The sequence below is a fragment of the Lacerta agilis genome, chromosome 7 (genome assembly GCF_009819535.1).
Source record: "Lacerta agilis isolate rLacAgi1 chromosome 7, rLacAgi1.pri, whole genome shotgun sequence".
NCBI classification, from domain to species: domain Eukaryota; kingdom Metazoa; phylum Chordata; class Lepidosauria; order Squamata; family Lacertidae; genus Lacerta; species Lacerta agilis.
This window is the reverse complement of record NC_046318.1, coordinates 75,390,924-75,415,671: the sequence shown is the minus strand read 5'-3', so window position 1 is coordinate 75,415,671 and position 24,748 is coordinate 75,390,924. Positions and strand designations below refer to the sequence as shown.

The following is a 24,748-nucleotide window of genomic DNA, read 5'->3' as shown; positions in this document are numbered from 1 at the left end:
ATCTTTAGCAGATGGGTTCAAACTTTAGTTCAATTGGCAAAAAGGGTAATTAAGTTCCAATTAATGTAGTTGCTGTTTTCCCTTGGGGTAACCCCAGAAATCTCTGTTAATAACTGGCTGATATAATTACAGGGCTGCTGCTCATGCCAATGTACTTCTACCAGTGTTGATTTTGGTTTGACTGGTACCTGTTTGTTTCTTTCAAGCCAAGCATTACTAAAGTAGCATAAAAATTTACTGATTATGGCAGAAGCTTTTGTGGACTATACTTTTTAAGGCGCCCCAAGACTGTTCACTGATATGCAGTGATATACAATGTATATACTGGTATACAATGTTAGTCATACTGGGAGTATGTAAGACCTTTTGGAATCAATTGACTTGACCCATTGAAATGAATGCGCCTACTCTGTGACTTAGTTGGTTATCACACTTTGTTGCTTTGCTGCAAGAGACTAACATAGAAATCATGCAACCTGACTTGCAGGCTTTATTATAAGATTGGTGCCATCTTCTTGTAGGAACTACAACGGATGGTGCATGGGTGCTTGGGCACTACTTACAAAATTCAAAGAGGAGTGTCCACAATTTAATCTTTTATATCTTACAGCTTGATCTCCCACCTCTGGTCCTGTACAAATTAAACTATATTCAGACTTTGACTACAACTCCAGATTTGCTCAGCTTCCAGAGGCTGAATTAAATGCTTTTCTAGGTCATGCCTGGCTCATGTATCTGTACTGTTTGGCCGTCCTTGTGTTGTAAGCATGTTAAGTAATCTTGGAACAAGTGGGCTGCCCTCATGAATCAATTAGTAGGTAGTTAATTTCTCCTGTTATTCTGTTACCCTTTGATGTTTGGTGCCCTTTTCTTTCTCACTTGCACACTGCTTTTTGAATAAATAAACTGATGGCCATGATTTTTATAATACAGTGGTACCACGTGTTACACACGCGATCCGTTCCGGATTGTGCTACGTAACACAGGCGTGCTTAACACGAACGCCCCCCCCCAAACCCGGAAGTTTATGCGTTTTTGCGCTTCTGTGCACTGGCGCGCCTGCGCGTTGCGCGCACTCCGAGGAAGACTTGTGGGTTGTGGAGGTCCATAAGTCGAATGTACGCAACATGGAGCGTACGCAACTCGAGGTATGACCGTATGTTAAGGAACTCCCTCTCCTTACTTCCGGGGTCAGTAACCTTTTTCAGCCGTGGGCCAGTCCACCGTCCCTCAGACCATGTGGTGGGCCGGACTATATTTTGAAGGGAATAAATGAACAAATTCCTTTGCCCCACAAATAACCCAGAGATGCATTTTAAATAAAAGCACACATTCTACTCATGTAAAAACACCAGGCAGGCCCCACAAATAACCCAGAGATGCATTTTAAATAAAAGGACACATTCTACTCATGTAAAAACACGCTGATTCCCGGACCGTCCGCGGGCCGGATTGAGAAGGCAATTGGGCCACATCCGGCCCCTGGGCCTTAGGTTGCCTTACTTTTTAAAAACCAGAGTAGAGAAATTGATCTAATATGGATGGGCCTATTATGGGTACAGTAGAGCAACATATTTTAATTACTCATTTTTCCCCTGATCATCAAACAGATAAACTAAAAGACACTTCAGCACATGATGTGTTTAATCCCCACTGGTTGTGGGAATTGTGCTTGTGTTATTTAAATTTGGGATATCCAACAGCACAATAAGACTTCTCCTCTCAACCCCCCTCCCCTGTGCCCCCATCTGCTGTGGAGGGTTCCCTAACACTGCAAACCAGATTTTGGGAAGGGGAAATCTGTTGTGCAAAGGGGGCTGACAATGTTTTATGTCACCCATATATTTCAATATTTTATTAGATTTTGGTCACCTGGAATTGGTTATACTTACTTCTCTGAGTGACAAATACCACTATGTCTTAGGCTGGGTTGTCTAGTTTTTCATATGTTCTATTCTTTCATCTTTTCAGGTTTCACAGATAAGCTGCTACGCCTGCCTTTGAAGGAGTGAGAGTCTACAGAAGTTTCAAGACAATATTGTCACCTGGTAAGCGTTTGTTAGATGTTCTTGCCTATAAATAATTTTTTTCCCACTCTTTGTGAGAGACTTTGATTTTTACTGTTCAAAGCTACACATAAGCTTGCTGCCTTACTTGCAGCTATTCCTTCTATGTGGGGGCTGGATTACTGTTTCCTGAAAGGGAAAAAAGCACGATATATCTTATGTCTAGAATTTAAAGGTATATCTGCCTTCATGTCAATTTAAGAAGCAGGGATTCTTACGAAGACTTCTGGGAAATTTAGGTTGGTGATAATGTAGATTGTGCCTTCCACAAATCTGCTCCAGGGGGTTCTTAAGTCTCTGGACTAGATTTTTAGGATATGTTGAAGGAGAGAAGGAGGATGTTCTGTAGCATGAATAGAAGCATTGTGCTAGCGGAATGACTAATGTTGGATACAACACTTTATTTCCAGGGTTCCTTGGTGAGAGGATGGACTATTAATTTAGCAATCCTGTTTTTACAGCAGATACAAACCATGGTTTGCTCTGTTTGTATGTAATGACAAATTGGTTTCTGTGAAATAGATTACCTACTGGTGTGCTTTCAAACCACCCTCTGGAATCATGTGAAACAGCCCAAAGACCATTTTGCAAAATAGCCAAACTGCCTGCGGCAAGTTAAGATTCCCTCTCAGCAGCCAAGCAAGAAAGCTCTTGTAAAATGGAAGAATACATTTTTTCTTTCTTTCAGGCTATTGGTAATGCCACAGATTACCAACATAGGTTTGTTTGGGCATGCAGACTAGTGCATATTCTTACGGGCTAGGAATTTTTGTAGACCTGTTTGTCAAGTGTGATGAAGAATGGGCACACTCATTCCTCCAAATGTTACGATTTCCAAAAACATATTTTCTGGTGATTTGGGAGGTTGATTTTTACTCTCAAGTTTCAGCTGCTCAGGTAAGCAGGCCAGCTCCCAGTTCGTGCAGGATTAGCAGTCTCTTTGCCCAGAAAGCAAAGCAGTAGCTGTCCAAGGAAACCAGAGCAGTCTCTTGGTTTTCTGGCACAGCAAAACTGCCCCCTGCCATTCTTTTCCCAAATGAAATGAGAAAACACCGAAATACATGATGTAGTAGAACATGGTCATCTTCTGTGGTTGTTTAGCATTCACAGTGGCTGTTCTCAAGAAATACTAACGATGGCAATTGTTTACAGTTGACATGTCCAAATTGGTTGGTGCTTTTCTGACTAATGATGGGTTTCTGATTGGGCCCACATCACTGAACAGTGGTGAACTGTGAGGTTGTCTTTTTCCCCCTTACATGTTCTGTTACTTGTGACAAGAAATTTGTTACCTTGTAATACTGATTTTTATGTTAAAATGAAGCATCAGAGCTATGTCAGTCCCTTAGTCAACAAATTACTTGTAATAGGGCCTCTGATTCCAATTGAGAGGACTTGAAGGCTTGGTAACATTGGCTCCACCTGCTGACTCACACAAGGTGCTGTTAGGCGGCTCCTGTTAACACACACACACTCACTGTTTCACACACACACACACACACACACACTATCTGAATAACAACTGGGGCATTAGCAGAATTCTTGCCATATGCATTGCAGCTGCTCCCACTTGTTGCATATGTGTTTTGGATTCTACCCAGGAGCGAGCAGCTGAAGTGCGTAATAAGGAGAGAACTCGGTTGGAGCCTCTGTTGCAGTTCATTTTGGAAGGGACAGGGTCAGTGAGCCCATCGCCTATAGGTTGTTTCCGTGCGATCAAGCACCTCATATGCACAAAGCCCTCACCTCCTTGGGATCTGGGACTTTGATCCCCTGGGGTCTGAATTTGGCTACCAGGCCCCACATTTTTTAGGCTTATTTGGTGTGTAAGAGAGATACTCAGAAAGTGTTCAGGGGCATTAAGATTGTTCTCTGCTCTGTACTCGGGAGCATTTAGTCTCTGGGAAGTGTTTGATTAAAGTGGAACAACTTAGGAACAGGTTATATTGATACTTTCAAACTATTTTTTTCTTTAATTTTTAAAAATAAAGAGATGTGGATACTCAAATCAAATTTTATTAAACGGTCACAGACCAAATCGTCCTCTTCAGCTGAGAGATGTGGATACTAGTGAAAATAGGCTGGTATTTAAGCAGGGGCTTAAATACACTACTTGCTTTCTTTAAGGGCTCTTAAGGATCTTTAATGCACAATTCAATATTGTAGTAGTAGTGCCTCTTCGACCTCTCAGTGGCTTTTGATACCATTGACCATGGTATCCTTCTGGAGTGGCTGTTGAAGTTAGGGGTGGGTGCCACTACTTTGTGGTGGTTCCAGTCCTGCTTGGATGGTTATTTCCGGAGGGTGATGCTGACGGAGTGCTCTTCAGCTCTGTGCACCCTCCAAGGTGCTGTTTCTTCAAATCTTCTCCCTTTTTCTTTAGAGGGTCTATGTCCCCCCCCCCCAAGTTGAGAGAGAAAAGACATGAACTGTTACATGAAATTTTACTGGAGATGGTTTCACCTGTTCTTCTTTTATGTTTTTAGATTGGGAACAAAAACAAAGAAGCACTGGCTAAAGGTGAGAATTTCATTCTCTCTCTCTCTCTCTCTCTCTCTCTCTCTCTCTGTGTGTGTGTGTGTGTATCGCACCGAGGTTTGGGCTAAAGCAGCCTTCTCCATCAGGGTGCCCTTCAAATGTTGTTGGGCTACAACACCTGTGACCATTGACCATGCTAACTGGGGGCTGGGGGCAGTTGTCATCCAAAAATGGAGGGCCTCTGGTCCCAAGACTGGCCTAAGGGAACTAAACCACTGTGTATGTTGTTCACAAGTCACTGCTATGCATAATGCTAACGCACATTAGAAATCCTTTGGACAGAAAGGCAGGATATAAGCACTGCCCTGCTCCTTTTCAGGAGTATTGGCACAGGTGTTCACGTTTTAGTACTTCGAAGGTATCGTCTTAAAGGGCACACAAATACTTGGTCTGCACAAAAATATTGTCTTCCTAAATATTGATACGAGTTTCACATGAGCTGCAGTCATCTGTGTGTGTAAGTGTCTGCTTTATGTTATATTTTTCTAATGAAGTTTATCACCTAAGAAACAATCTTGGTTTTGGTAGTACCCATAAACTGGTATGAGAGAACTTTATAGGATGTCCCTAGTGAAAGAAAGCCCCCCCCCCTGCTGAAATAGTAGACAAGATTACTAAATAAGAAAATGCTCTCTCATTTATTTCATGTCCTTTTCTTTTTTCTGTGACATGCTTTTGAATAACACAAGTGACCACCCCAATGTAATAGGCCTTACTCTTGAGTAGTCATGTATAGGATTATTCTGTTCATCAGCCATATACTTGGTAAGACAAGCAGTCTAAGTACTGGGTCCAATAAATGTCCCGATGCTGCAGTTATTGCTGAAGCTAAGCGACTGTGGGGTGTAATCAGTTTACCTGGATTGGAGACCCTGGGGAGACCAAGAAAAATGGGTTAGGAGTATAGTAATATTTAGTATCTATTTAAATACAGCTTAGATCAGAGCTTTCCAAACTTTTCATGTTGGTGACACACTTTTTAGACATGCATCATTTTGAGACAGAGTACAGGTAAAATTCAGTTTTACTTGCAAACCGGAGGTTAAACTAACTCCTTTCCAGCCCCGGAAGGAGTGCAGGGAGTGTTCATGTGACATACCTACACACTGCAGCCGACACACTAACGTGTCGCAACACACAATTTGGAAAGCTCTGGCTTAGATTCTTCGGTATGCCCACAAGCCTTTTCCTGTGCTTGGTTTTGCCTTGAGTCTCTCCCCCCCCCCAAGCTGCTTTCATTATTATAAATATTGCACAACATGTTAGATCCATTTCTCCTCACTGTGAATAGTAGAGTTTCTAAAATGCATTCACTTTCGACAGCTTTTCAGAGAGAACCATTAAGAAGTATTATTCTATCTGCAGCTCTCACCTCTTAAATTATGTATTACTCTGGGCAACATGAGCTGGCATACTTAAAATCGGCCACTAGATGTCAGCAGTACAAAAGAGAATGCTGAATGATGGGGCAGGAATGACAAACATGACTTGGAAGAATATTCATAAAATATTTCTTCCATGCTTACAAAGTTGCATTATTTCCAGTCTTGTACGTGTGTAGAAGTTAATTTCAGTATCCCAAAAAATCTGTTTCTTATGTCATCTCCGGTTACATTGACTTTAGAAAAGAGAACCTGGTGACTTGTTACTCAATCTCCTGAATAAAAGTGTATGTACAGTGGCGCCTCGTGTTACGTACCATCCCCCTTACAAATGCTGTGGGTTACGCGCTCCGCTAACCCAGAGGTAGATGCCCCTTTTTGCCATCTTTGCCCCGGGATGCGAGCGGGAGTCGCGCTCCGGCGGCACGGCAGCAGCGGGAGGCGCCATTAGCGAAAGTGCGCCTCATGTTACGAGCGGTTTCCTGTTACGAACGGACCTCCGGAACGGATTAATACGAAACACGAGGTACCACTGTACAAGATTTTGCATTGCCAAAGCAACTCTGTGGTTCTATGAAAAGATCTCCTTTATCGATATGCATTAATAGATATATGGAGATCGCTAAACTCAACTCTATGGATAGGAAAGGGAAAGGAAAACAGGTTATTTTCAGGTGTCCAGTCTTTTCTGCCGTTACATAATGGCCATTGCTGGAGAAGCTTCTGGGAAGGGAGGAGGCAAACAGTGGGTTGGTCCCAGCAAGGCTGCTGTAGGAGGCCTCACTGTCACAAAGAGCTCTAGTGGAATGGTGGCTGATAGAGTTGTATGTTATGGCATGAGTAGACCTCTCCAGATCTAAGCTGTTGCATGTCCCTTAGCTTAGCAGAGGCAAAAGAGCAGTAGACTAGAATCGGGTGTTATTAACTAATGTGGCCCAAAATTTGTAGCATGAGGAGAGAAAAGCAGTGCAGTTCTGGAACCAGCATGGCATAATGATTGTAGTATCTGACTGGGACCAGAAAGACACGATTTTAATTCTCCACTCAGCGATGACACTCACTGGGTGACAGTAACTAACTGTCTGGTGAACCTATTTTAAAGTGTGACTGTGAAGACGATGATGATTATTACTATTATTATTTAATTAATTTATATACTGCCCTATACCTGGAGGTCTCAGGGCGGTTCACAGAACAAAATCAAAATATAAAACCACAAAATATATAATCAAAATAAAAACAACCCAATACCGCCCCCCCAAAAACCCACATTCAAAAAGGGCATAGGATGTCAATCAAATCAACCAAAGGCCTGGTTAAAAAGGAATGTTTTTGCCTGGTCCCTAAAGGTGTATAATGAAGGTGCCAGGTGAACCTCCCTGGGGCGAGAGCATTCCACAGATGGAGAGCCACTACAGAAATGGCCCTTTCTCATGTTGCCACCCTCCGGACCTCTCGAGGAAGAGGCACATGAAAGAGGGCCTCAGAGGATGATCTCAGGGTCTGGGAAGGTTCACAAGCAGAGTGGTAGTCCTGAGTCATTTAAGGCTTTATAGGTCAAAGCCAGCACTTTGAATTGGGCCCAGAAACTAATTGGTAGCCAGTGCAGTCGGACCAGGATTGGTGTAATATGTTCAAGCCATCTTGCTCCGGTGAGCAACCTGGCCGCTGAATTCTGCACTAGCTGAAATTTCCAAACCGTCTTCAGAGGCAGCCCTGCGTATAACGCATTGCAGTAATCTAACCTTGAGGTTACCAGAGCACAGACACCAGTAGTTAGGCTGTCCCTGTCCAGATAGGGGCGTAGCTGGGCCACCGTCCGAAGTTGATGGAAGGCATTTGAATGTGCAGGAGGAGAACCATGTACACAGACAGACTTGGGAACCTTTGGAGGAAAGGTGGCATTGAAATAAGTGTGGTGCATTCTTTGGATTTGACTTAAGGCACGGTAGTGAAAAGGAAAACCAAAGCCTAGTCACCACTGACGACAGTGGCCCCTGATTCCTAATTTTTTTCAGGCATTAATGCAACTACAGTACTTACCAGTCAGTATAATAGAATAATGTGCACTGTAAGGAGGAAACCAGATGTGACAGGGCCATAGTGATGCATCTTCCCTATTTGCTTATTATTATTAATATATGTTTATCTTGGTCTTCCTCCTGAAGGAGCCTAGGGTAGCCATACAACATCTCTCTTTAAAAAAATAAATAAATTGTGTCTCTCTGTGTGTTTCAATCTGCTTTCTTTATCTGAAAAGAAGCATTGGGTGGGAGAACAAACCTCCATTGCCATATCTTATTGCATTCTGCTGCTTTTAAAGCTCATTTTCTCCAGCCCATTTCCAATACTGAGTTGAGCAGGCGAAAAATGACTTAAAAGTTGATTTCCCTCCCTTGTGCCCTCCTTTTTGTGTAAAGAGTGCACCCTCCCCCTTTTGTCTTGGCATGGAGCAGGCATTGTATAAAAATCCACATGGCTTGCCCTATCACATCTAGTTTGGCCTGGAGACGATGTTTTAGTGTGTTTATAAGTAATTGTGAGTTTTTATATTCTCTTTGTTATTTTCTCTCTATGGAATTAGGTTCAGCTTCAGCCTCTCCAAATGATATTTTTTTTGCAGATCTCTTGCTGGAAAAGGATGAGCACCAGTAGCTCACTTTGCAAGGCTGCATTACTTTCATAAGTAGCATGCTTGGGTATATAAAGAGAACCAGTTGGCTGCTCAGTTTAGGATGTCGCCTGTTGCTAAGGGCCATTTTACCTGACTAATCTTATCTGTGTTAAGAATCTCTTCTTAGCCTGCAGCTCAGAGTTGTGGCATGCTAAGAGAGGATGTTACCAAATCCTGTTCCCCCTAGATGCCCGGCAATTAGTCCTCCTTATTTCAGTATTCAGATTGACTTGCTTGTCTAATGTTCCTGGACATTTCAATGTCATGCAGCCAGCGCCTTGGAATTTTGTGCTAAAAATATTTTAAGGAATGCATTATGCAAGTCAAGCAGGTTTGCACAAATTAAGTTTGCATGCAATCACTGCCATGTTGTTTCCAGTAGGAGTAAATACTAATCAGTTAATTATTTAGAACTGGGAAAACTGAGTGATAATTGTTATATACCACCATTCTAACTGGACAGAACTGTGCAGCTTGAAAGCTACAGAACTCTGTAGCTTGTGTATTGTTAGAACAGAACCTTATTCCATTTTCACAGATTGTAATATCATGGAATTATAGAGTTGGAAGGGTCACATCTAGTCCAGCCCCCTGCAATGCAGGAATCTTTTGTCCATTGGTACTCAAACCCATAACCCTGAGATTAAGAGTCTCATGCTCTACTGACTGAAAGGAAGAGGAAACCACAATAGTGGTGTGTTACCTACGGCCGAACAATTTTTCGCCGCTTAAAAAAATAATACTCAAAACAGCTAATACAGGTGGCAATAAAAAACATGACAAATGACTAAAAATAACTTTAAAAGCTCCTTGCAACCAAAGCACATCAGTTTAATGAACAACCTCAAACTACTTTTTATTAAAACACAGCATTAGGTGCAAATTGTTGGGTCCATAACTCTCTCACGATGAGAACTGGATCAGGGCCTTAGTTGCTTTTTTGCAGGGAGGGGAGAATTTATGTGTGATTTCAGTTTATTCTGTACAAGTTTTAACAGGATTATCTCCAAACAGACATCTGCTGGCCAGGTGGGAGTTCACCTCCCTCTCCCCGCCTTGCAACCCCCCACAAGCCTCCAAACTCTGCACTGAAGTTTGGGGTACCCTCAAACAAATACCGGGGGGCTGCAGTGGGAGGAGAGAAAGGGGAAATCTGCTTTCATAGCATTGGATTTCACTCTTTTAGCTAAGTCTCTTGAAACTCTGCTCCTTTGAGAATTAATAAGAAAAAGGCACATTGTAGAAGTCATGCCTCCTTCTGTGGTTAAAGAATTAGCTGTAAAATCATGCTATCTTTTCCGGCCTGATTTATCGGGATGTTCTTTTATTGATTTTGATATTCTGCATTGTTTTTTCCAAGCGAAAAAGCACAATAGTTTCCCCCCCCCCAACTCGTCAGTTCTTGGCAGTGAGGAATTCTGTATCTCTGCTTGTTCCTCCATAAATATTGAAAACGAGGGAGCGAGGTTACCACTCACTGAGCCGCGAGTCTTGTTCACCAGTTGGGAACAAAATAGTTATTAACCTACTCTTACCCCTGAGGGGAGTCATCTCTGGTTCTTGGGAATTTCTATTACATCCCGTAATTCTCTTTCGTTTTATCTCGACGGAGCCCAAGCTGAAATGTGCCTGGGATGTTTTCAGAATGAAGGCCATGCGTGCCACTGTTGTTTTGAAAATATGCCTCGGCTTTCCGCCTGTCTGAATTTGACATGGCACTCTGCATCAGACAACCCCATAAGGCTGTAATGGGCAGCGTCATTGTAATCAAATGTGGCATCCCGTATGTCTTACTCTGCGAAAGTAGGTCAAGTTGGAAGCAGCGTTTCTCCGTGATTCCCACAACCTGGTTCCACAGGGCCTGAGAGAGCTGTTTGCTGATACCATAGAAACCGCTGGGAGGGATTAGGAGACGCTAAGCAAGGGCAGTCAAGAGTCTTTAGTACACAACCATTAGAAACCGAAGCTGGCAAAAAGCATTTAAATTTGATGCATTATGTTTAGGCCCTGGAAGAATCCTCCGTGTAATAATCTGCTCTGACTAGTGGTGTGGCTTCACACGGCTGCAGGCGTTAGGGCTGCAGTTCCTATATAGAATAGCATCAGATATTGAAAGTGAGCCCAAAGAAATAGACAAAAGCTAAGGATTAAAGTTAAGTAGATACATGTGTTTTGAGCTTAAGGGGAATAAGCAGGCCTTTTTTGATTTTTTACAAACAGGAATTATTTGCAATCCTTAGAAACTATTCTTTAATATGTGGCGTTCACATATTTCCCCCCTCTGTTACTGAACATCAGCAAAGGACTGTTCAGCTTGATGAGATATGAAAAGATTTCTCTGTTCATTCTAATTGATTTCTCAAGTGGCATCAAAAAATGATGATACAGTTCATTGCAATTATTTGTACCAGTGCACTGTTCGATTCCCGCGGTTGCTTGCTTTGTGTGTATGTATGTCTTATGGCCAGAAAAAATTGACTTAGAATCATAGAATCATAGAATTGGAAGAGACCACAAGGGCCATCCAGTCCAACCCCCTGCCAAGCAGGAAACACCATCAAAGCATTCCTGACAGATGGCTGTCAAGCCTCTGCTTAAAGACCTCCAAAGAAGGAGACTCTACCACACTCCTTGGTAGCAAATTCCACTGCCGAACAGCTCTCACTGTCAGGAAGTTCTTCCTAATGTTTTGGTGGAATCTTCTTTCTTGTAGTTTGAATCCATTGCCCCGTGTCTGCTTCTCTGGAGCAGCAGAAAACAACCTTTCACCCTCCTCTGTATGACATCCTTTTATATATTTGAACATGGCTATCATACCACCCCTTAACCTTCTCTTCTCCAGGCTAAACATACCCAGCTCCCTAAGCCGTTCCTCATAAGGCATCGTTTCCAGGCCTTTGACCATTTTGGTTGCCCTCTTCTGGACACGTTCCAGCTTGTCAGTATCCTTCTTGAACTGTGGTGCCCAGAACTGGACACAGTATTCCAGGTGAGGTCTGACCAGAGCAGAATATAGTGGTACTATTACCTCCCTTAATCTAGATAACTTGATAAGCAGAGCAATCCAAGCCCCCTTCTCCTAGCTCTCCCGGCTGAGCCGACCTGGGACCCGCTAGATTCCAAGACGGTGTTACTGCCATTGCACACCATCATCTGGGGCGGTATGTGGTACTAGCAGCAATAATGACAGAAACTATCATAAAACAATAGAATCTCAAGTCACATAGCAAGAATTGCTGGTTTTTCAAATTAATATGACAGGTACACTGAATAGCTTTTTAGACGCTAAGAAGCCACCAGACACAACACACACCCTTCTTCTCCTGCTTTTGCAGCCCGCCATGCCTGTCCCACCTCCCCGAAATCTGGAAATTCATTCTGCAAGGAAGCTGACCCCATTGGATGTTATTCAGGAGCATTTTCTGGCAGGAGATGAAGTGACTGGTATATTATGTTAGTGAGGCTCTTCCCTCCTTTCCCTCCCCCCACTTCAAATAAAGCAGTATTCTTAGGTAGACTGCATCGCATCTAACAGACTTCAGTTGAACTTTAATTTTGATTCCAAGGAGAACTCATGGGAAGCGGGCTTAGAAAGTGAAATTCTTATAGCTGGATACGAAAATGAATTAAATTGTCATTGCCAGATTGTTTTATTTATTAAATTTGTATGCCACCCTTCATCTGAAGATCTCAGGGCGATTCACAGCATAAAAATACAGGATAAAAGCACAAAATGCATCCTAAAAGCAAAATGAAAAAGAGAAGAAACCAATAACCCCTCCCCCTTCCCAGACAATTCAGGTGTGGACTCTGTTGAATTGGTGGAGGGAAAAATTGGTGATGCTGTGGTGTATTTGGGGAATAAATCTATCTCGGTATGGTATGGCAGTCTTTGTATTGTGGGGCCTTCTGAAATACAAACCTCTGCTGTAAAAACATCCAAGCTTATAGCCTTGCCAGTTTTATTGAGGGCCAAGTACTTTATCCTTCACACACCAGTAATTGCTTTTTGAACAGACGATTTCATGCACCGTTCAAGCCACACTATGCCGGCTTTCCGAGAATATCTTTCTTTTCAACGTGATACCTCGGAGCACAGACTTGACATCTTGTTCAACTGTCAGCACTTGAGATTCTTAGATCTAAAACGAGGCATTTCTGCGGTGCCATCCATCTTAATGGACCTGTAGCCCTTTTCAAAACGTAATAACATGCTTGCACAAAAATGTTGCGTAGTTGAAGTAGAGCGATTTTTGTAGCGAAGTGTACAGACTAGATACAGCAGAAAACTACGTTTTATCCCATATTTCTCAGGAAATATGAATAAACCCCTAGTGTTTAGTTTCCTACATGGAAGGAATCCTTTGTCAAAAGAAGAGTTTGGTCACGTGGAGATCGACTTGCATTGTGAAGAGGTGCAATCTAGATATGCCTTTACTCCCTCAGTGAGAACTAGGCCTGGGTTATGTGCTGCCATGAATGACCGGAACTTTTGCAATTCTACTCTTGGCTATATTGTTGTGCCACCAAGTTCATATGTCTGTGTGGCAGTTACTTTGCCTTCATTGGTTTGCATTCTGCTTCTGCCTTTCAAACCACTTAGCTACATTAGGAGTACCGGCCATCGCCCTCAAGAAACATTTTGTTGGCTATAATAAAAGCACAAACAATCAAATAACAATAGACATGATCCACTTTTCCGTACCTAGCACAATTTTTTTTTTTTTGGGGGGGGGAGAGATCTAGGAAAGTAGAACAGGTAGCTGCATATACCAAGAGAAGAGAAGACTGAGTGTAGAAGAGAAACAGAAAATGCTTTTTTTGGTATTGCTGGGTATCTGAAATGTTCTTATAGACTAGGAATGGGGAACCTGCAGTCTCCAGATGTCTCTGAACTCCCATAGTCGCTGACGGTTGGCCATGCCAGCTGACTATAGTCCAACGACATCTGAAGGGCCACAGGTTCCTCACTCCCATTTCGGACTGGGAGTTTTGAATCCATTAAAATGAAGCAGAAAAGGGCTGTCAAACTTTACTATCATCCACAGATATTCTGAAGTGAAACAGTGTGAGTAGAGGGTGCCTGTGAAATACAGCCATCTACTACAGAATTGGATATTTTGAAATTCTAATTTATGAACAATGTATTTTGGGCATCTGACTTCAAGGAATACAATTGGGGAGCTACATGGTGTGAGATTTTCTCTTGCTTTCTGGTGGATGTTCTTCTATCTGCTGTTGGATAACCCACTTTTCAGCTGTTGGGTGTGTTGGGAAGTTGGAAACAGTACTCCATTGCTTGGATCATACCAGGAACTGAAAATACAGGAGTACCTGGAAAGTTAATGCATTTCCCCACTGTTAATCTCCTATTCTTTTTAAAAAGAAATATTCTTTGTCTTTTCTCATTGTCTCGACAGGTACCTTAGCATGGGGAACCTTCTTAAAGTTTTGACGTGCACAGACCTTGAGCAGGGACCAAATTTTTTCCTTGACTTTGAAAGTGAGAACATTTTAAAAATATGTATATTTCATCTTGTGCCCTAAGTAGTCCAAAGAGAGTCTACCAGTTAGACTCACTTTTGCATGTACTTTAATTTGTGTGCACATTGCTGCCTCTTTGTAAACACAGCATCAAGTTTGGGAGCAACTGCAGAGGTAGCATGTGAATGAAGGGGGTCTAAGTAGTTGTTTTTATAATTCACAATGTTTAATATCTATTTACGGTATATTTACTGCTGTGAAAATCAGATGCTGCTGTGCTTCTGGGCCTCCTTTGATGAAGTCATAAAAGAATCTGCCTGTTGTCTTATGCCTTTTGCATCTTAACACCCAGTTCAGAAGTTCATATCTCTTCTTAATAAGCCAAGGGATGCACAAGCCTTTTGTCTCAGATGTAACTCCTTCATGGCACACCTGGAGGAGCCAGAAAGTCTATAATTAACCACAGTTTCCCCTTTCATCTGAGTGGGGAAACTATGGCTAGCAGCTTCAGAACAAGCCATGGTCTTAAACCACAGTTTAAACTTTAAGATCCTGACTTGCCCCCAAGCTACTTCCCAGTTCAGATGAAATTGGAAACTGTGATGATTTATAAGGCGGCGTTTGAAGGGTCCGTGTGTTCAGGCAAAAGGCCTGTGAATATCCTTGGAAATTAAACCAAGCGGCAAACGTTTGATTGCAGTCTGTGAGTTTCTATCTCACGCTGAGTTGCATGTAGCTTCAACATTGCTTATTTTAAATGGTCATTAAGATCTGTTTAGAATTGCCTTTCCTTAAAGGAGGTATCCTAATGCCACATGTATTCAATGATGGAACTGTTTTAAAATAGTATCTGACTTAAGTCAGGACACTGAGCTAGATCTACTGAAGCTAACTTAATTTGATTTAATATGCATTTTATTTCATGATTGCATGAGCTATCTTGTTAGGGCTATGCCCTAAGAAATTGCCTTTTTATAAGGATGCAACAACAGCTTTTCCCACCAAAAACATCTCCCTTGCGGCAGCAAGTATAATTTTGCTGTTAAATAGAGAAATTTTCTAGAATGGCATGTGAATTCCAGATCTTAAATAAGAGTTGGTATTCAACTAGGTTTTACTCAAGAGTAGACTCACTGAAATTAAAATTAGCTTAACCCAAGGGTCTTGTAAAACTTAGCTGAATACCCAAGGAATTTTTAATAGAACAGATGCTGTACCAACATAGATTTGAACAGTATTAGTATCTAATTTTGTATTCTACTCCTAAATGCCACTCATGACATCTGACCAAAGGTCCATGTGCAGCTTTTATCCAGCTAAGCACCTTCTTTTTTTCATCTGGAGCACTGATAAATATCCCAGTGCCCAGGACTCAAGCCCTGTACACAAATGCTACACAGTCCACATACCTGTTGGTATTATTTCATAGGAGCAAATGAGCCTGCCTTCTGCTGAGCTAGGCCTTTGGTCAATCTAGCCGAGTATTGTGTTCCCTGACTGACAGCTGCTCTCCAGCATCTAAGGGTCTTCCCCATCACCTGATGCCTGGGATCCTTTTAATGGAAGATGCCAGAAATTAACCATCAGGCCTTCTGCATGCAAAGCATTTGCTCTGATCGTGGCGCTTCCCTTCTTGCGTATTGCATGGCAAGGTTGATTCAAATTGTAGGTGCCTATTTATTGATTTTGGGTATTAAAAATGATGACTCAGCTTACTGATTCTGCGCCTCATGTTCTCACACAAAACCAGCTGATAAGGAGGTTCCTCACTTGCTCACAGCTGTGATATTACTATCCACATTCTGTGAGCTCTTGCTTCATCTGCACCTCTTCCCAAAGCTAGTTAGCCTATGCTAATGTTGCCATATTTCAAAAACTGAAAATCCGGACACAAAAGTTTTAGGAAATCAACACTTCTGATAGGGTTGCCATACACTCGGGTTTCCCCGAACATTTCCCCAATTTTTGGAAATTCTGCCCGGACTCTATTTTCGACGGGCAAATCCTGGATATGTCAGCCCTAACCTATGTGTTTCTCTAACCTAGAAGGCTTTTACTATGTGGATTGTGAAAGGCTGAGCTGAACTGACCAGAGCTGTTTTGACAAACAAGGCTTCTAGAATACCATAAAATAAAATTGAATTAGACATCCATGAGTGTATGGTTAAAAGAGAATTGTTGCTGGGTTGCACATTAATACCTATAAGTAAACTGTAGATATTCCAGTTGCAATAAGACAAAATGTGCAGATTGCAAGTATATTTTGATAGGAAAAAGAAACCCAAACCATGTATATATATTTAAACACTATTTTCAGGAGTATATTCAAGCACGTTCAAGATGTTTATATTTGAAAACTGCGTAACTGCAAATATGACTTAATATGCTGTCCTGTTGTTTAGATGCTCAACCTACAGAATCAGAAAAAGAAATTTATAATCAGGTAAATGTAGTGTTAAAGGATGCAGAAGGAATCCTGGAAGACTTGCAGTCATACAGAGGAGCTGGTCATGAAATACGAGAGGTAAAAAGCATAATTGGATGGAGTATTTTGTAATTGATTTATTGATCCTATGTATCATATTTGGCATTGGTGATTATGACCTTAATACAGATCAGTTAAAGGTTCACTTTCTGCCAAAGTCTCTATAACTTTTAAATAACACTTGTGGGCTTATAGCCGAATAAAGTATTATCTATCTTTTAAATAACAGTTTGTGCACTACCAATAGCATGCTCTGTGTGCAAGTAATTTTTGCTATCTTGTTCTAACTGCGCTCTCTGCAGCCCTGAAGCGGAGGTCATATTGGACTCTTTCCGGATAATCAGCTTTATATTGCAAAACACGCAGCGTGAATGTTTCTCACTTGTTGCACCAACATCCACATTTTCTTCCCTTGGCGCCACAATTTCAGGGTATCTCATTTCCCCTACCTTTTAACCATCTGTAATATTTAGTTGCTGGGGGAATTTGTCACCCAGAGAGTGCCTGACATTCTTCTGATATTGTTGCATGACATGTAGCCGTGCAGGTAGCTTGGGCTGCACCATTGCCCAGCAGTGGAACATGATAACTGCATACAGAAGGCTCCACATTCAGCCCTTGGCATCTCATGTTAAAAGGATATCAGGCACCAGGTGTGGTGGGAGAGACCTCTGCCCTGAGACATTGGGGAGCAGCTTCCAGTTGGTGGAAGAATGATCTGACAATAATACGAGTCTCAATAATCAGCAGTGCAATTTCCCTCCCCCCCCCCCCCGCCTTTGCAATGAGGTGATCCTCGTTCTCCATGCTGCAGGCTATTGACATGATAGTGAGACTTGTATACCATGAGAGCTTCATCTAGGCTTTTTTTCTCTCCCAGCTCCTCTAGGGAATGTGCATAGTCACACAGAACGATGCCTCTGTTTTGTGGTCTTACGGCTTGGTTGTCCCATGCTTGTCTATGATTTGAATGCAGAGAAAAAAAACTTTAAAGCAAACGTTATTATAAACCAAACATCCTTGCTCATGTTTAATTGTTCCAGGCAATACAGCATCCCACTGATGAGAGGCTCCAGGAGAAGGCATGGGGTGCAGTTGTCCCTCTAGTGGGCAAACTAAAGAAATTCTATGAATTTTCTCAAAGACTTGGTAAGTGTCGGTAGTAACTAATTGATTGATTTGCTCCATAATATTGTATAATCTACCATGTAATTAAGGCCAGGATCCCACACTGTTAAATATTTTAGCATGGTAGAATTTGTTGATATTTCTGCTAATGACTTGCATTTACCACCTACACAGAAATGTTGACATTTACTGCTAATTTGGTGGGTTTGGTTTTTGTTTGTTTGTAATTTCCAGTCTATTAGATCTAGGCACCAATATAAACTGCTTTTGAGGAAGGTTGAAGGACTTTTTCTAGGGCTTGCAGATCAGAAGGTTGGCGGTTCGAATCCCTGCGACGGGGTGAGCTCCTGTTGTTTGGTCCCAGCTCCTGCCCACCTAGCAGTTCGAAAGCACATCAAAGTGCAAGTAGATAAATAGGGACCGCTCCGGCGGGAAGGTAAACGGCGTTTCCGTGCGCTGCTCTGGTTCGCCAGAAAGCGGCTTAGTCATGCTGGCCACATGACCCGGATGCTGTCTGCGGACAAACGCCGGCTCCCTTGGCCTATAGAGCGAGATGAGCGCTGCAACCCCAGAGTCGGACATGACTGGACCTGATGGTCAGGGGTCCCTTTACCTTTACCTAGGATTTTATAACATCTTGATTGCGACCTGCTTTTGTAATCATCCAGAACGACAGGACATTCAACACATTCACACTGTTTTACATAACTGTCCCCTTTGTTCTTGCATGTAGAAGCTGCATTACGAGGTCTTCTTGGGGCTCTGACAAGCACTCCATATTCTCCCACGCAGCACCTGGAGCGAGAGCAGGCTCTTGCAAAACAGTTTGCGGAAATCCTTCATTTCACACTTCGTTTTGATGAGCTGAAGGTAAGTTCAGAATTATCCCCGCATAGCGCTTGTCCAAACTGGACAGTTGCAAAGCAGCTGTGATCCGTGTTGCAGCGTTGCACAGTGCTTGTTTGTCCATTGATCAGATGTTGCTGTAAACAAATATGGTATTCCCTTTCCATTTTTGCTCCTGGGTGGCAACCAAGGACTGCTCACCCTGATCTTACTGATTGTTCAAGCTTGACACATCACTAAGGACATAAGAACAGAGGAACATCTTAGTCCAATATCCCATTCCTCATACTGGCACAAAATGCTGGAGGTTCTCCATGCAGGGACAGTATGGCTGTACCTATAAGCATCCAGGCAGAGCTATCTGTCCTACTAACAGCGGCGACTAATGCTTGCCCGATTTGGCTGCTACCTATTCCATATTACGGTGTTAGGCAACATACACAAAATCAGATTATGTCTTCTGTAGTATTCTGAATATTTAATAGCCTAGTTATGCAGGATTCTGCCTTGACAAAATAATATTTAGGATCCTGTCCTAGACCACGGCTTCAGTGCAGGACCTCAAGATGCTGGCCTCATTTCCCAGGTCTTTACAGAACTGAAATCCCTGGTGCCTTCAGAATTAGGTAGGGTATGATGTAGACTTGTCACCAATACATCCTCCTCTCCCCCCTTTCTAGATGACGAATCCTGCAATTCAGAATGACTTCAGCTACTACAGAAGAACCTTGAGTCGTATGAGGATCAATAATGTTCCAGTAAGTACCCTTCTGTAGAAGTGAAGAAGGTATTTCTTTGTGACCCTTCTACCACTTAACGCTGTTTATTCAAAACAAGTGAAGATTGTGATTTTTAAAAATTTTTATACTTTGGTAGGCAGAAGGAGAAAATGAAGTAAACAACGAATTGGCCAACAGAATGTCTTTATTTTATGCCGAAGCAACGCCAATGTTGAAAACCTTAAGCGATGCCACGACAAAATTCGTTTCAGAGGTACGTGCGTGAATAGACCTCCTTGTTAGGATAACTGTGGAAAATACAAGTTTGTTGTGTAAAACTAGCTTGCGCTGCTGACGAGACTCCATGTTACGGGCTTTTGGGTGCGTCTTAATGTTGAATTTCACATGTCAGCAGTGTGATTTGAAGGTGTTAAGGGTTGTAGATCCTGTAAACGGCCTCGGTCCTGTATACCTGAAGGAGCGTCTCCAGCCCCATCGTTCAGCCCGGAGACTGAGATCCAACGCCAAGGGCCTTCTGTCAGTTCCCTCACTGCGAGAAGCAAAGCTACAGGGAACCAGGCAGAGGGCCTTCTCGGTAGTGGCACCCGCCCTGTGGAACGCCATCCCATCAGATGTCAAAGAGATAAACAACTACCTGACATTCAGAAAATACCTGAAGGCAGCCCTGTTTAGGGAAGTTTTTAATGTGTGATATTTTAAATGTATTTTAATGTTTGGTGGAAGCTGCCCAGAGTGGCTGGGGAGACCCAGCCAGATGGGCGGGGTACAAATAAATTATTATTATTATTATTATTATTATTATTATTATTATTATTATTAATTACATTTCACCTTTGTACAGAAGGCAAGTTTCTACACACACAACCCTATCAATCCTCAATCCTGATTTGTGGTACCGGCACTTATTTTTCCTAGAAGAAAAGCACTGTCTGGCACAATAGAAAAGTGGCAATCATTATTATTATTATTATTATTATTATAGAATTGACTTAGTTATAGAAGAGAGGCTTCGTAATTTTATTCAGTAAATCTTGTGACTCGTCATAGATGGCAGCATCTCAACGCAACTTCGTAATGCGCAGCTAAAGTCTTCTCCCTCCCTATCCCACAACAGCTTGTCTGCCTTTTGCACTTGGCTCCTAAAACTCATGTCACTGAAGCTTCTCCACCAAGGGGAAGAATATTACTCTCAACATGATCAGTGTTTCTCAAGCCTGGGTCCCCGGCTGTTGTAGTCCAGCAAGTTTGAGAAACACTGGTCTACGCCAGTAGGTAGCGGTTCTCCGGGGTTTTGAACAGGAGACATTATCAGTCCTACTTGGAAAAATGGCTTGCTGCTTGTATTACAGTAAATATGTATTTCTTATGCTACTTACAGAACAAAAATTTGCCTATAGAGAACACCACAGACTGCTTAAGCACCATGGCCAGCGTTTGCCGAGTTATGCTGGAAACCCCGTAAGTACAGAGGCTACTTCAGACATAACTTTTGATCAAAACACCATTTTATTTACTTAACAAACGTGGGCATCCCCCCAAGCAAAGCCTCTTTGTTTTTTTTTACTGAGAAGTTTCAAACACTAAGAAGGAATCATACTCTGATAAGCCATAGAGAGTAAGTCACAAATTCAGAGTTAATTTGCCGAAGGTATAAACAATTTGAGGAAAACCAGAACCTAGAATTAAGGAAGAATAAGACAAGAACCTGGTAGTTACTTTCTGGTATGTACCCAAGTGCAGGGCTGCAATCGTATTGAACTAGCAAGAAACTTTTGTAATATGGCAGATAGAGGAGGGAAGGGGGTGGAGAGTCTCGGTCATTGAAGACCGTGCATTATGCAGAGCAAGGAGTGGAGCCAAGTCTGGTTTCCTGAATTGGACCATGCTGTTTTCCTGATTGAAGACACCTGACCTAGATGATATTGTCCGGTTAGGGTCAGGGAAGGAGCTTGTGCCCCACAGGCTGTGGGCTGTGCAGAGGCCATTCTTTCCGTAACAGTCTCCCAAGTGCATTTTACTTTGTTCCGCAGAAGTGGCTGCTATTGATAGTGCTCCTTGGAGATGACAGATAGGGTGCTGTCTCTGAGAGGTGTCGACACTTCCCAGTTTTGCAACACCTTTCCCAGATCAAGCTGGACGTGCGCCAGATTGCTAGTTCTTGCGGGAACAGTTGTTTGAATATTTCAACAATACGTATTGGAAGGCATCTGTGCGCTTTGGGAAATGGTTTTATCTCATGCATAAATCAGGAAGATATAAGAACCTGGAGCGTACTTTGCATGCATCTTGAGCCTCTTTTCCAGGTTCAGGTGGGTAGCCGTGCTGGTCTGCCATAGTCGAAACAAAATAGAAAATAGAAAATTCTTTCCAGTAGCACCTTAGAGACCAACTGAGTTTGTTCTTGGTATGAGCTTTTGTGTGCATGCACACGAAAGCTCATACCAAGAACATACTCAGTTGGTCTCTAAGGTGTTACTGGAAAGAATTTTCTATTTTGTTTCTCTTTTCCAGGGTTGACTCCCGGTGCTTGATCACCGCAACCTGCTACAAATGAATTCTTAAAAAAAAGAAAAGTCCAGTGGCACCTTAGAGACCAACTAAGTTTGTTCTTGGTAGTTGGTCTCTAAGGTGCCGCTGGACAATTTTTTTATTTATTTTGACTGCGTCAGACCAACACGGCTCCCAAATGGTCATTGTGCAGTCAGATATCGTGGGTGGTTTTAGCAAGCCCGTGCCGCACTGTTAGAGAAAGGTAGGAACAAAACCCCTGCACCAGGCTTCGCCATTCGAAGTTAGGAAGGAAGAAACTTTACTCTGAGAAGGCTGTTACGTTGGGGATGGCACTCCGCTGTGACGTTTGCCTTAGAATTCAGCTTTGGATAATCAACTGTTCACCTCCGTGTCTTGTTAAAATCCCAGGGAATACAGAAGCAGGTTCACCAACGAGGAAACGGTATCCTTCTGTCTGAGGGTGATGGTGGGCGTCATCATTCTCTATGACCACGTGCATCCCGTAGGCGCGTTTGCTAAAACGTCAAAAATTGATGTAAGTTTCTGGGGCTGAGTGAATTATCCTTCCTCTCGGTGGGCCAGCTGGGTGGGGTGGAGGCAAGAAGGGAACACAGAAGGCATTCCTTTTAAAAATACGTATTTTTGAGCACTTCTGCATGTCAGTAAAAAGGATGCTGATGATTCAGAGCCAGTTCCCATATTGTGCCAGCTCCATTACGCGTACCCTGTGACTGCCACCAGGCTTATGACTAGGCTGCACGTGTGTGAAAATGCTATTTATACGAATCATGGGCAGTGTATGGAGGGCTGCCTTGGCTTCCTCCGAGGGCTGTCGTTGTTTTTTAAGTCATTGCCGTCCCAGTGATTGAGCTACTCGTTTTGACATGAGGGGCTGGATCCTTTCTGAAAAGTGAAATTGCTGGTTGTGTCATGGTTACATCCAACGCCGGCTTGTTGTGAATTAATGTGTGTGTCCTGTCCTCCCCCTCCCACCCCTTTTGTATTGATTTCCAGATGAAAGGATGCATCAAAGTTCTCAAAGACCAGCCTCCAAACAGTGTAGAAGGCCTTCTAAATGCTCTCAGGTATCTAGCTTTTGAACGTGGAATTACTGTAAGTGCCAGCTGTTTTTTCTTGGAAATCAGTGGTTAGCACTGGTAAAGAAGGACCACTGGTACAGTGTGAATGCAGGTACAGCATTTTAGAATTTTTCAAATGCCTACGTACACGGGGATTCAGCAGGAAAAGCCACCCCAAATCTTCCCTCAACTGCACTGCCCCAGGAATGCCCTCTTGCCCCAAAATAGTTTTTTTCGGATCAGACTGTCAGGGATGTACAAGGCCATAGAATCATAAAGTTAGAAGGGACCCCGAGTGTCATCTAGTCCAACCCCCTGCAATGCAGGCATATGTGCATGGTTTTTTACACACTTATTTTTATTTTTCCTTTTTAGGTACACAACAAAACATTTGAATGATGAGACTACCTCGAAGCAAATTAAATCTATGTTGCAATAACAGTTACCTGGAAATTATGCTCTGCTGTAAACAGTATTCTGCAATGACTGAGATGCACAGATCCTTTTTCTTTTTTTTAAGTGATTGCAACTACTATCTTGTTCAGTCTTGCTTTTGATTTTTCTCCTCTTCTTGTCTTCTCCATTTAAAAAAAAATCACGTTCTTGTTCTTGAGTAAGCTGATAACTTCTTTTCTGTGCCAAAATCATTCAAAATTTTATCAACCCTGGGAGGTGATTTTTATTTTATTTTTTCTTTTGCCTTTTCAGAATGGCCATTCTGTGGCAGCTAATTCTGCATTGCGTTTTGGATTTCTCTGGACTGGAGAAAGTTCTGTGACTTGAACTAAATATTTTTAAACGTGGTTTTTTTTTCCTTTTTTTGAAAAACTAATATTTAATATTGCTTCTTGTGCATGGCGAAACTGCCTATTTCTGCTATTTAAAAAGAAAGAAAGAAACTCTCAGTGACTTCATTTTGTATTGCAGCTTTTTTATGTGCAACCATGAGGAAACTTAAGAGCAGATTTGTTTAAATTAACTGTGTTTGTACAAATGGTACCCAACACAAAAAAGGTTTTTTTTAAGAAAAAAATAAATAAATGAGTAAAACTGTTTGTTTTTAAAAGTTAAGTTTGCATTTTGACTCATTTTTGTAAGGATGTCTGTTGTATGTTTAATAACTAACGTTTAAAAAGAAAAGTGGTGTGTGCGTAGCCAAATTACGTATGCATGTTCGTGTCAAATGATGGGCTGTGGAGACTACAATAAAAAACGGCTTTCATTTTTCTAAGTGTGATTTGTTTTACCAGTGTTGTTGAGAGGCCTGTGGTCAGTAGCTTTTTGCTAGGTTCCTGAGCTTTAAAAGTGAAGCCCTATGGAACTGGGTCCTGTGTGTGTTTTCTCAGAAATAAGTTTTGATGTATTGGGTGCGATTTACTCCCAGGTAAGCATAGGATTGCAGCCTTAATGTGCGCTGCTCTGTTCCAGCGAAAGTTAGTCATAACAAAGTCCCCTTGAAACCAAAGTAGCACGTTAGACGTTCCTAATTGCTCTCTATGGAACTTAGTTATGGATAGCTCAGCTGGTTAGAGCGTGGTGCTGATAACGCCAAGGTTGCAGGTTCGATCCCCGTAAGGGACAGCTGCATATTCCTGCATTGCAGGGGGTTGGACTGGATGATCCTCAAGGTCCTTTCCAACTCGTATGATCCTACGATTACCACCTTTAATAAACCATTGGGCCTGGGCTTATTTCACTGTTTAAATTGCCTCAAGGTTTTCATCCTTGATACGACAATGAGATTTTCTATCCACTCAATTGCAAAGCTTCCAAAAGCCGTTTGCAAACATTTATACCTTCGATATACCTTGGATA

General features: G+C 42.3%; 1 protein-coding gene across 3 annotated transcripts in view; it reads left to right on the top strand.

Annotated features, from left to right (window-relative positions):
• CYRIB (CYFIP related Rac1 interactor B) overlaps positions 1 to 24,160 on the top strand; it is a 46,174-nt gene extending 22,014 nt beyond the window's left edge. Inside the window, exons 2-13 of one of the 3 annotated variants that reach the window (XM_033155859.1) lie at positions 1,972 to 2,048; positions 4,553 to 4,586; positions 14,081 to 14,163; positions 16,547 to 16,668; positions 17,673 to 17,778; positions 18,491 to 18,627; positions 19,284 to 19,361; positions 19,480 to 19,596; positions 20,722 to 20,801; positions 22,263 to 22,389; positions 22,869 to 22,967; positions 23,309 to 24,160. In XM_033155859.1, the coding sequence (XP_033011750.1) occupies positions 14,091 to 14,163; positions 16,547 to 16,668; positions 17,673 to 17,778; positions 18,491 to 18,627; positions 19,284 to 19,361; positions 19,480 to 19,596; positions 20,722 to 20,801; positions 22,263 to 22,389; positions 22,869 to 22,967; positions 23,309 to 23,332 (963 nt within the window). In that variant the 5' untranslated portion in view covers positions 1,972 to 2,048; positions 4,553 to 4,586; positions 14,081 to 14,090 and the 3' untranslated portion in view covers positions 23,333 to 24,160. The remainder of the gene's footprint in view (positions 1 to 1,971; positions 2,049 to 4,552; positions 4,587 to 14,080; positions 14,164 to 16,546; positions 16,669 to 17,672; positions 17,779 to 18,490; positions 18,628 to 19,283; positions 19,362 to 19,479; positions 19,597 to 20,721; positions 20,802 to 22,262; positions 22,390 to 22,868; positions 22,968 to 23,308) is intronic. The other 2 variants (XM_033155857.1, XM_033155858.1) reach the window with 2 other exon arrangements.
• Positions 24,161 to 24,748: the final 588 nt, after the last annotated feature.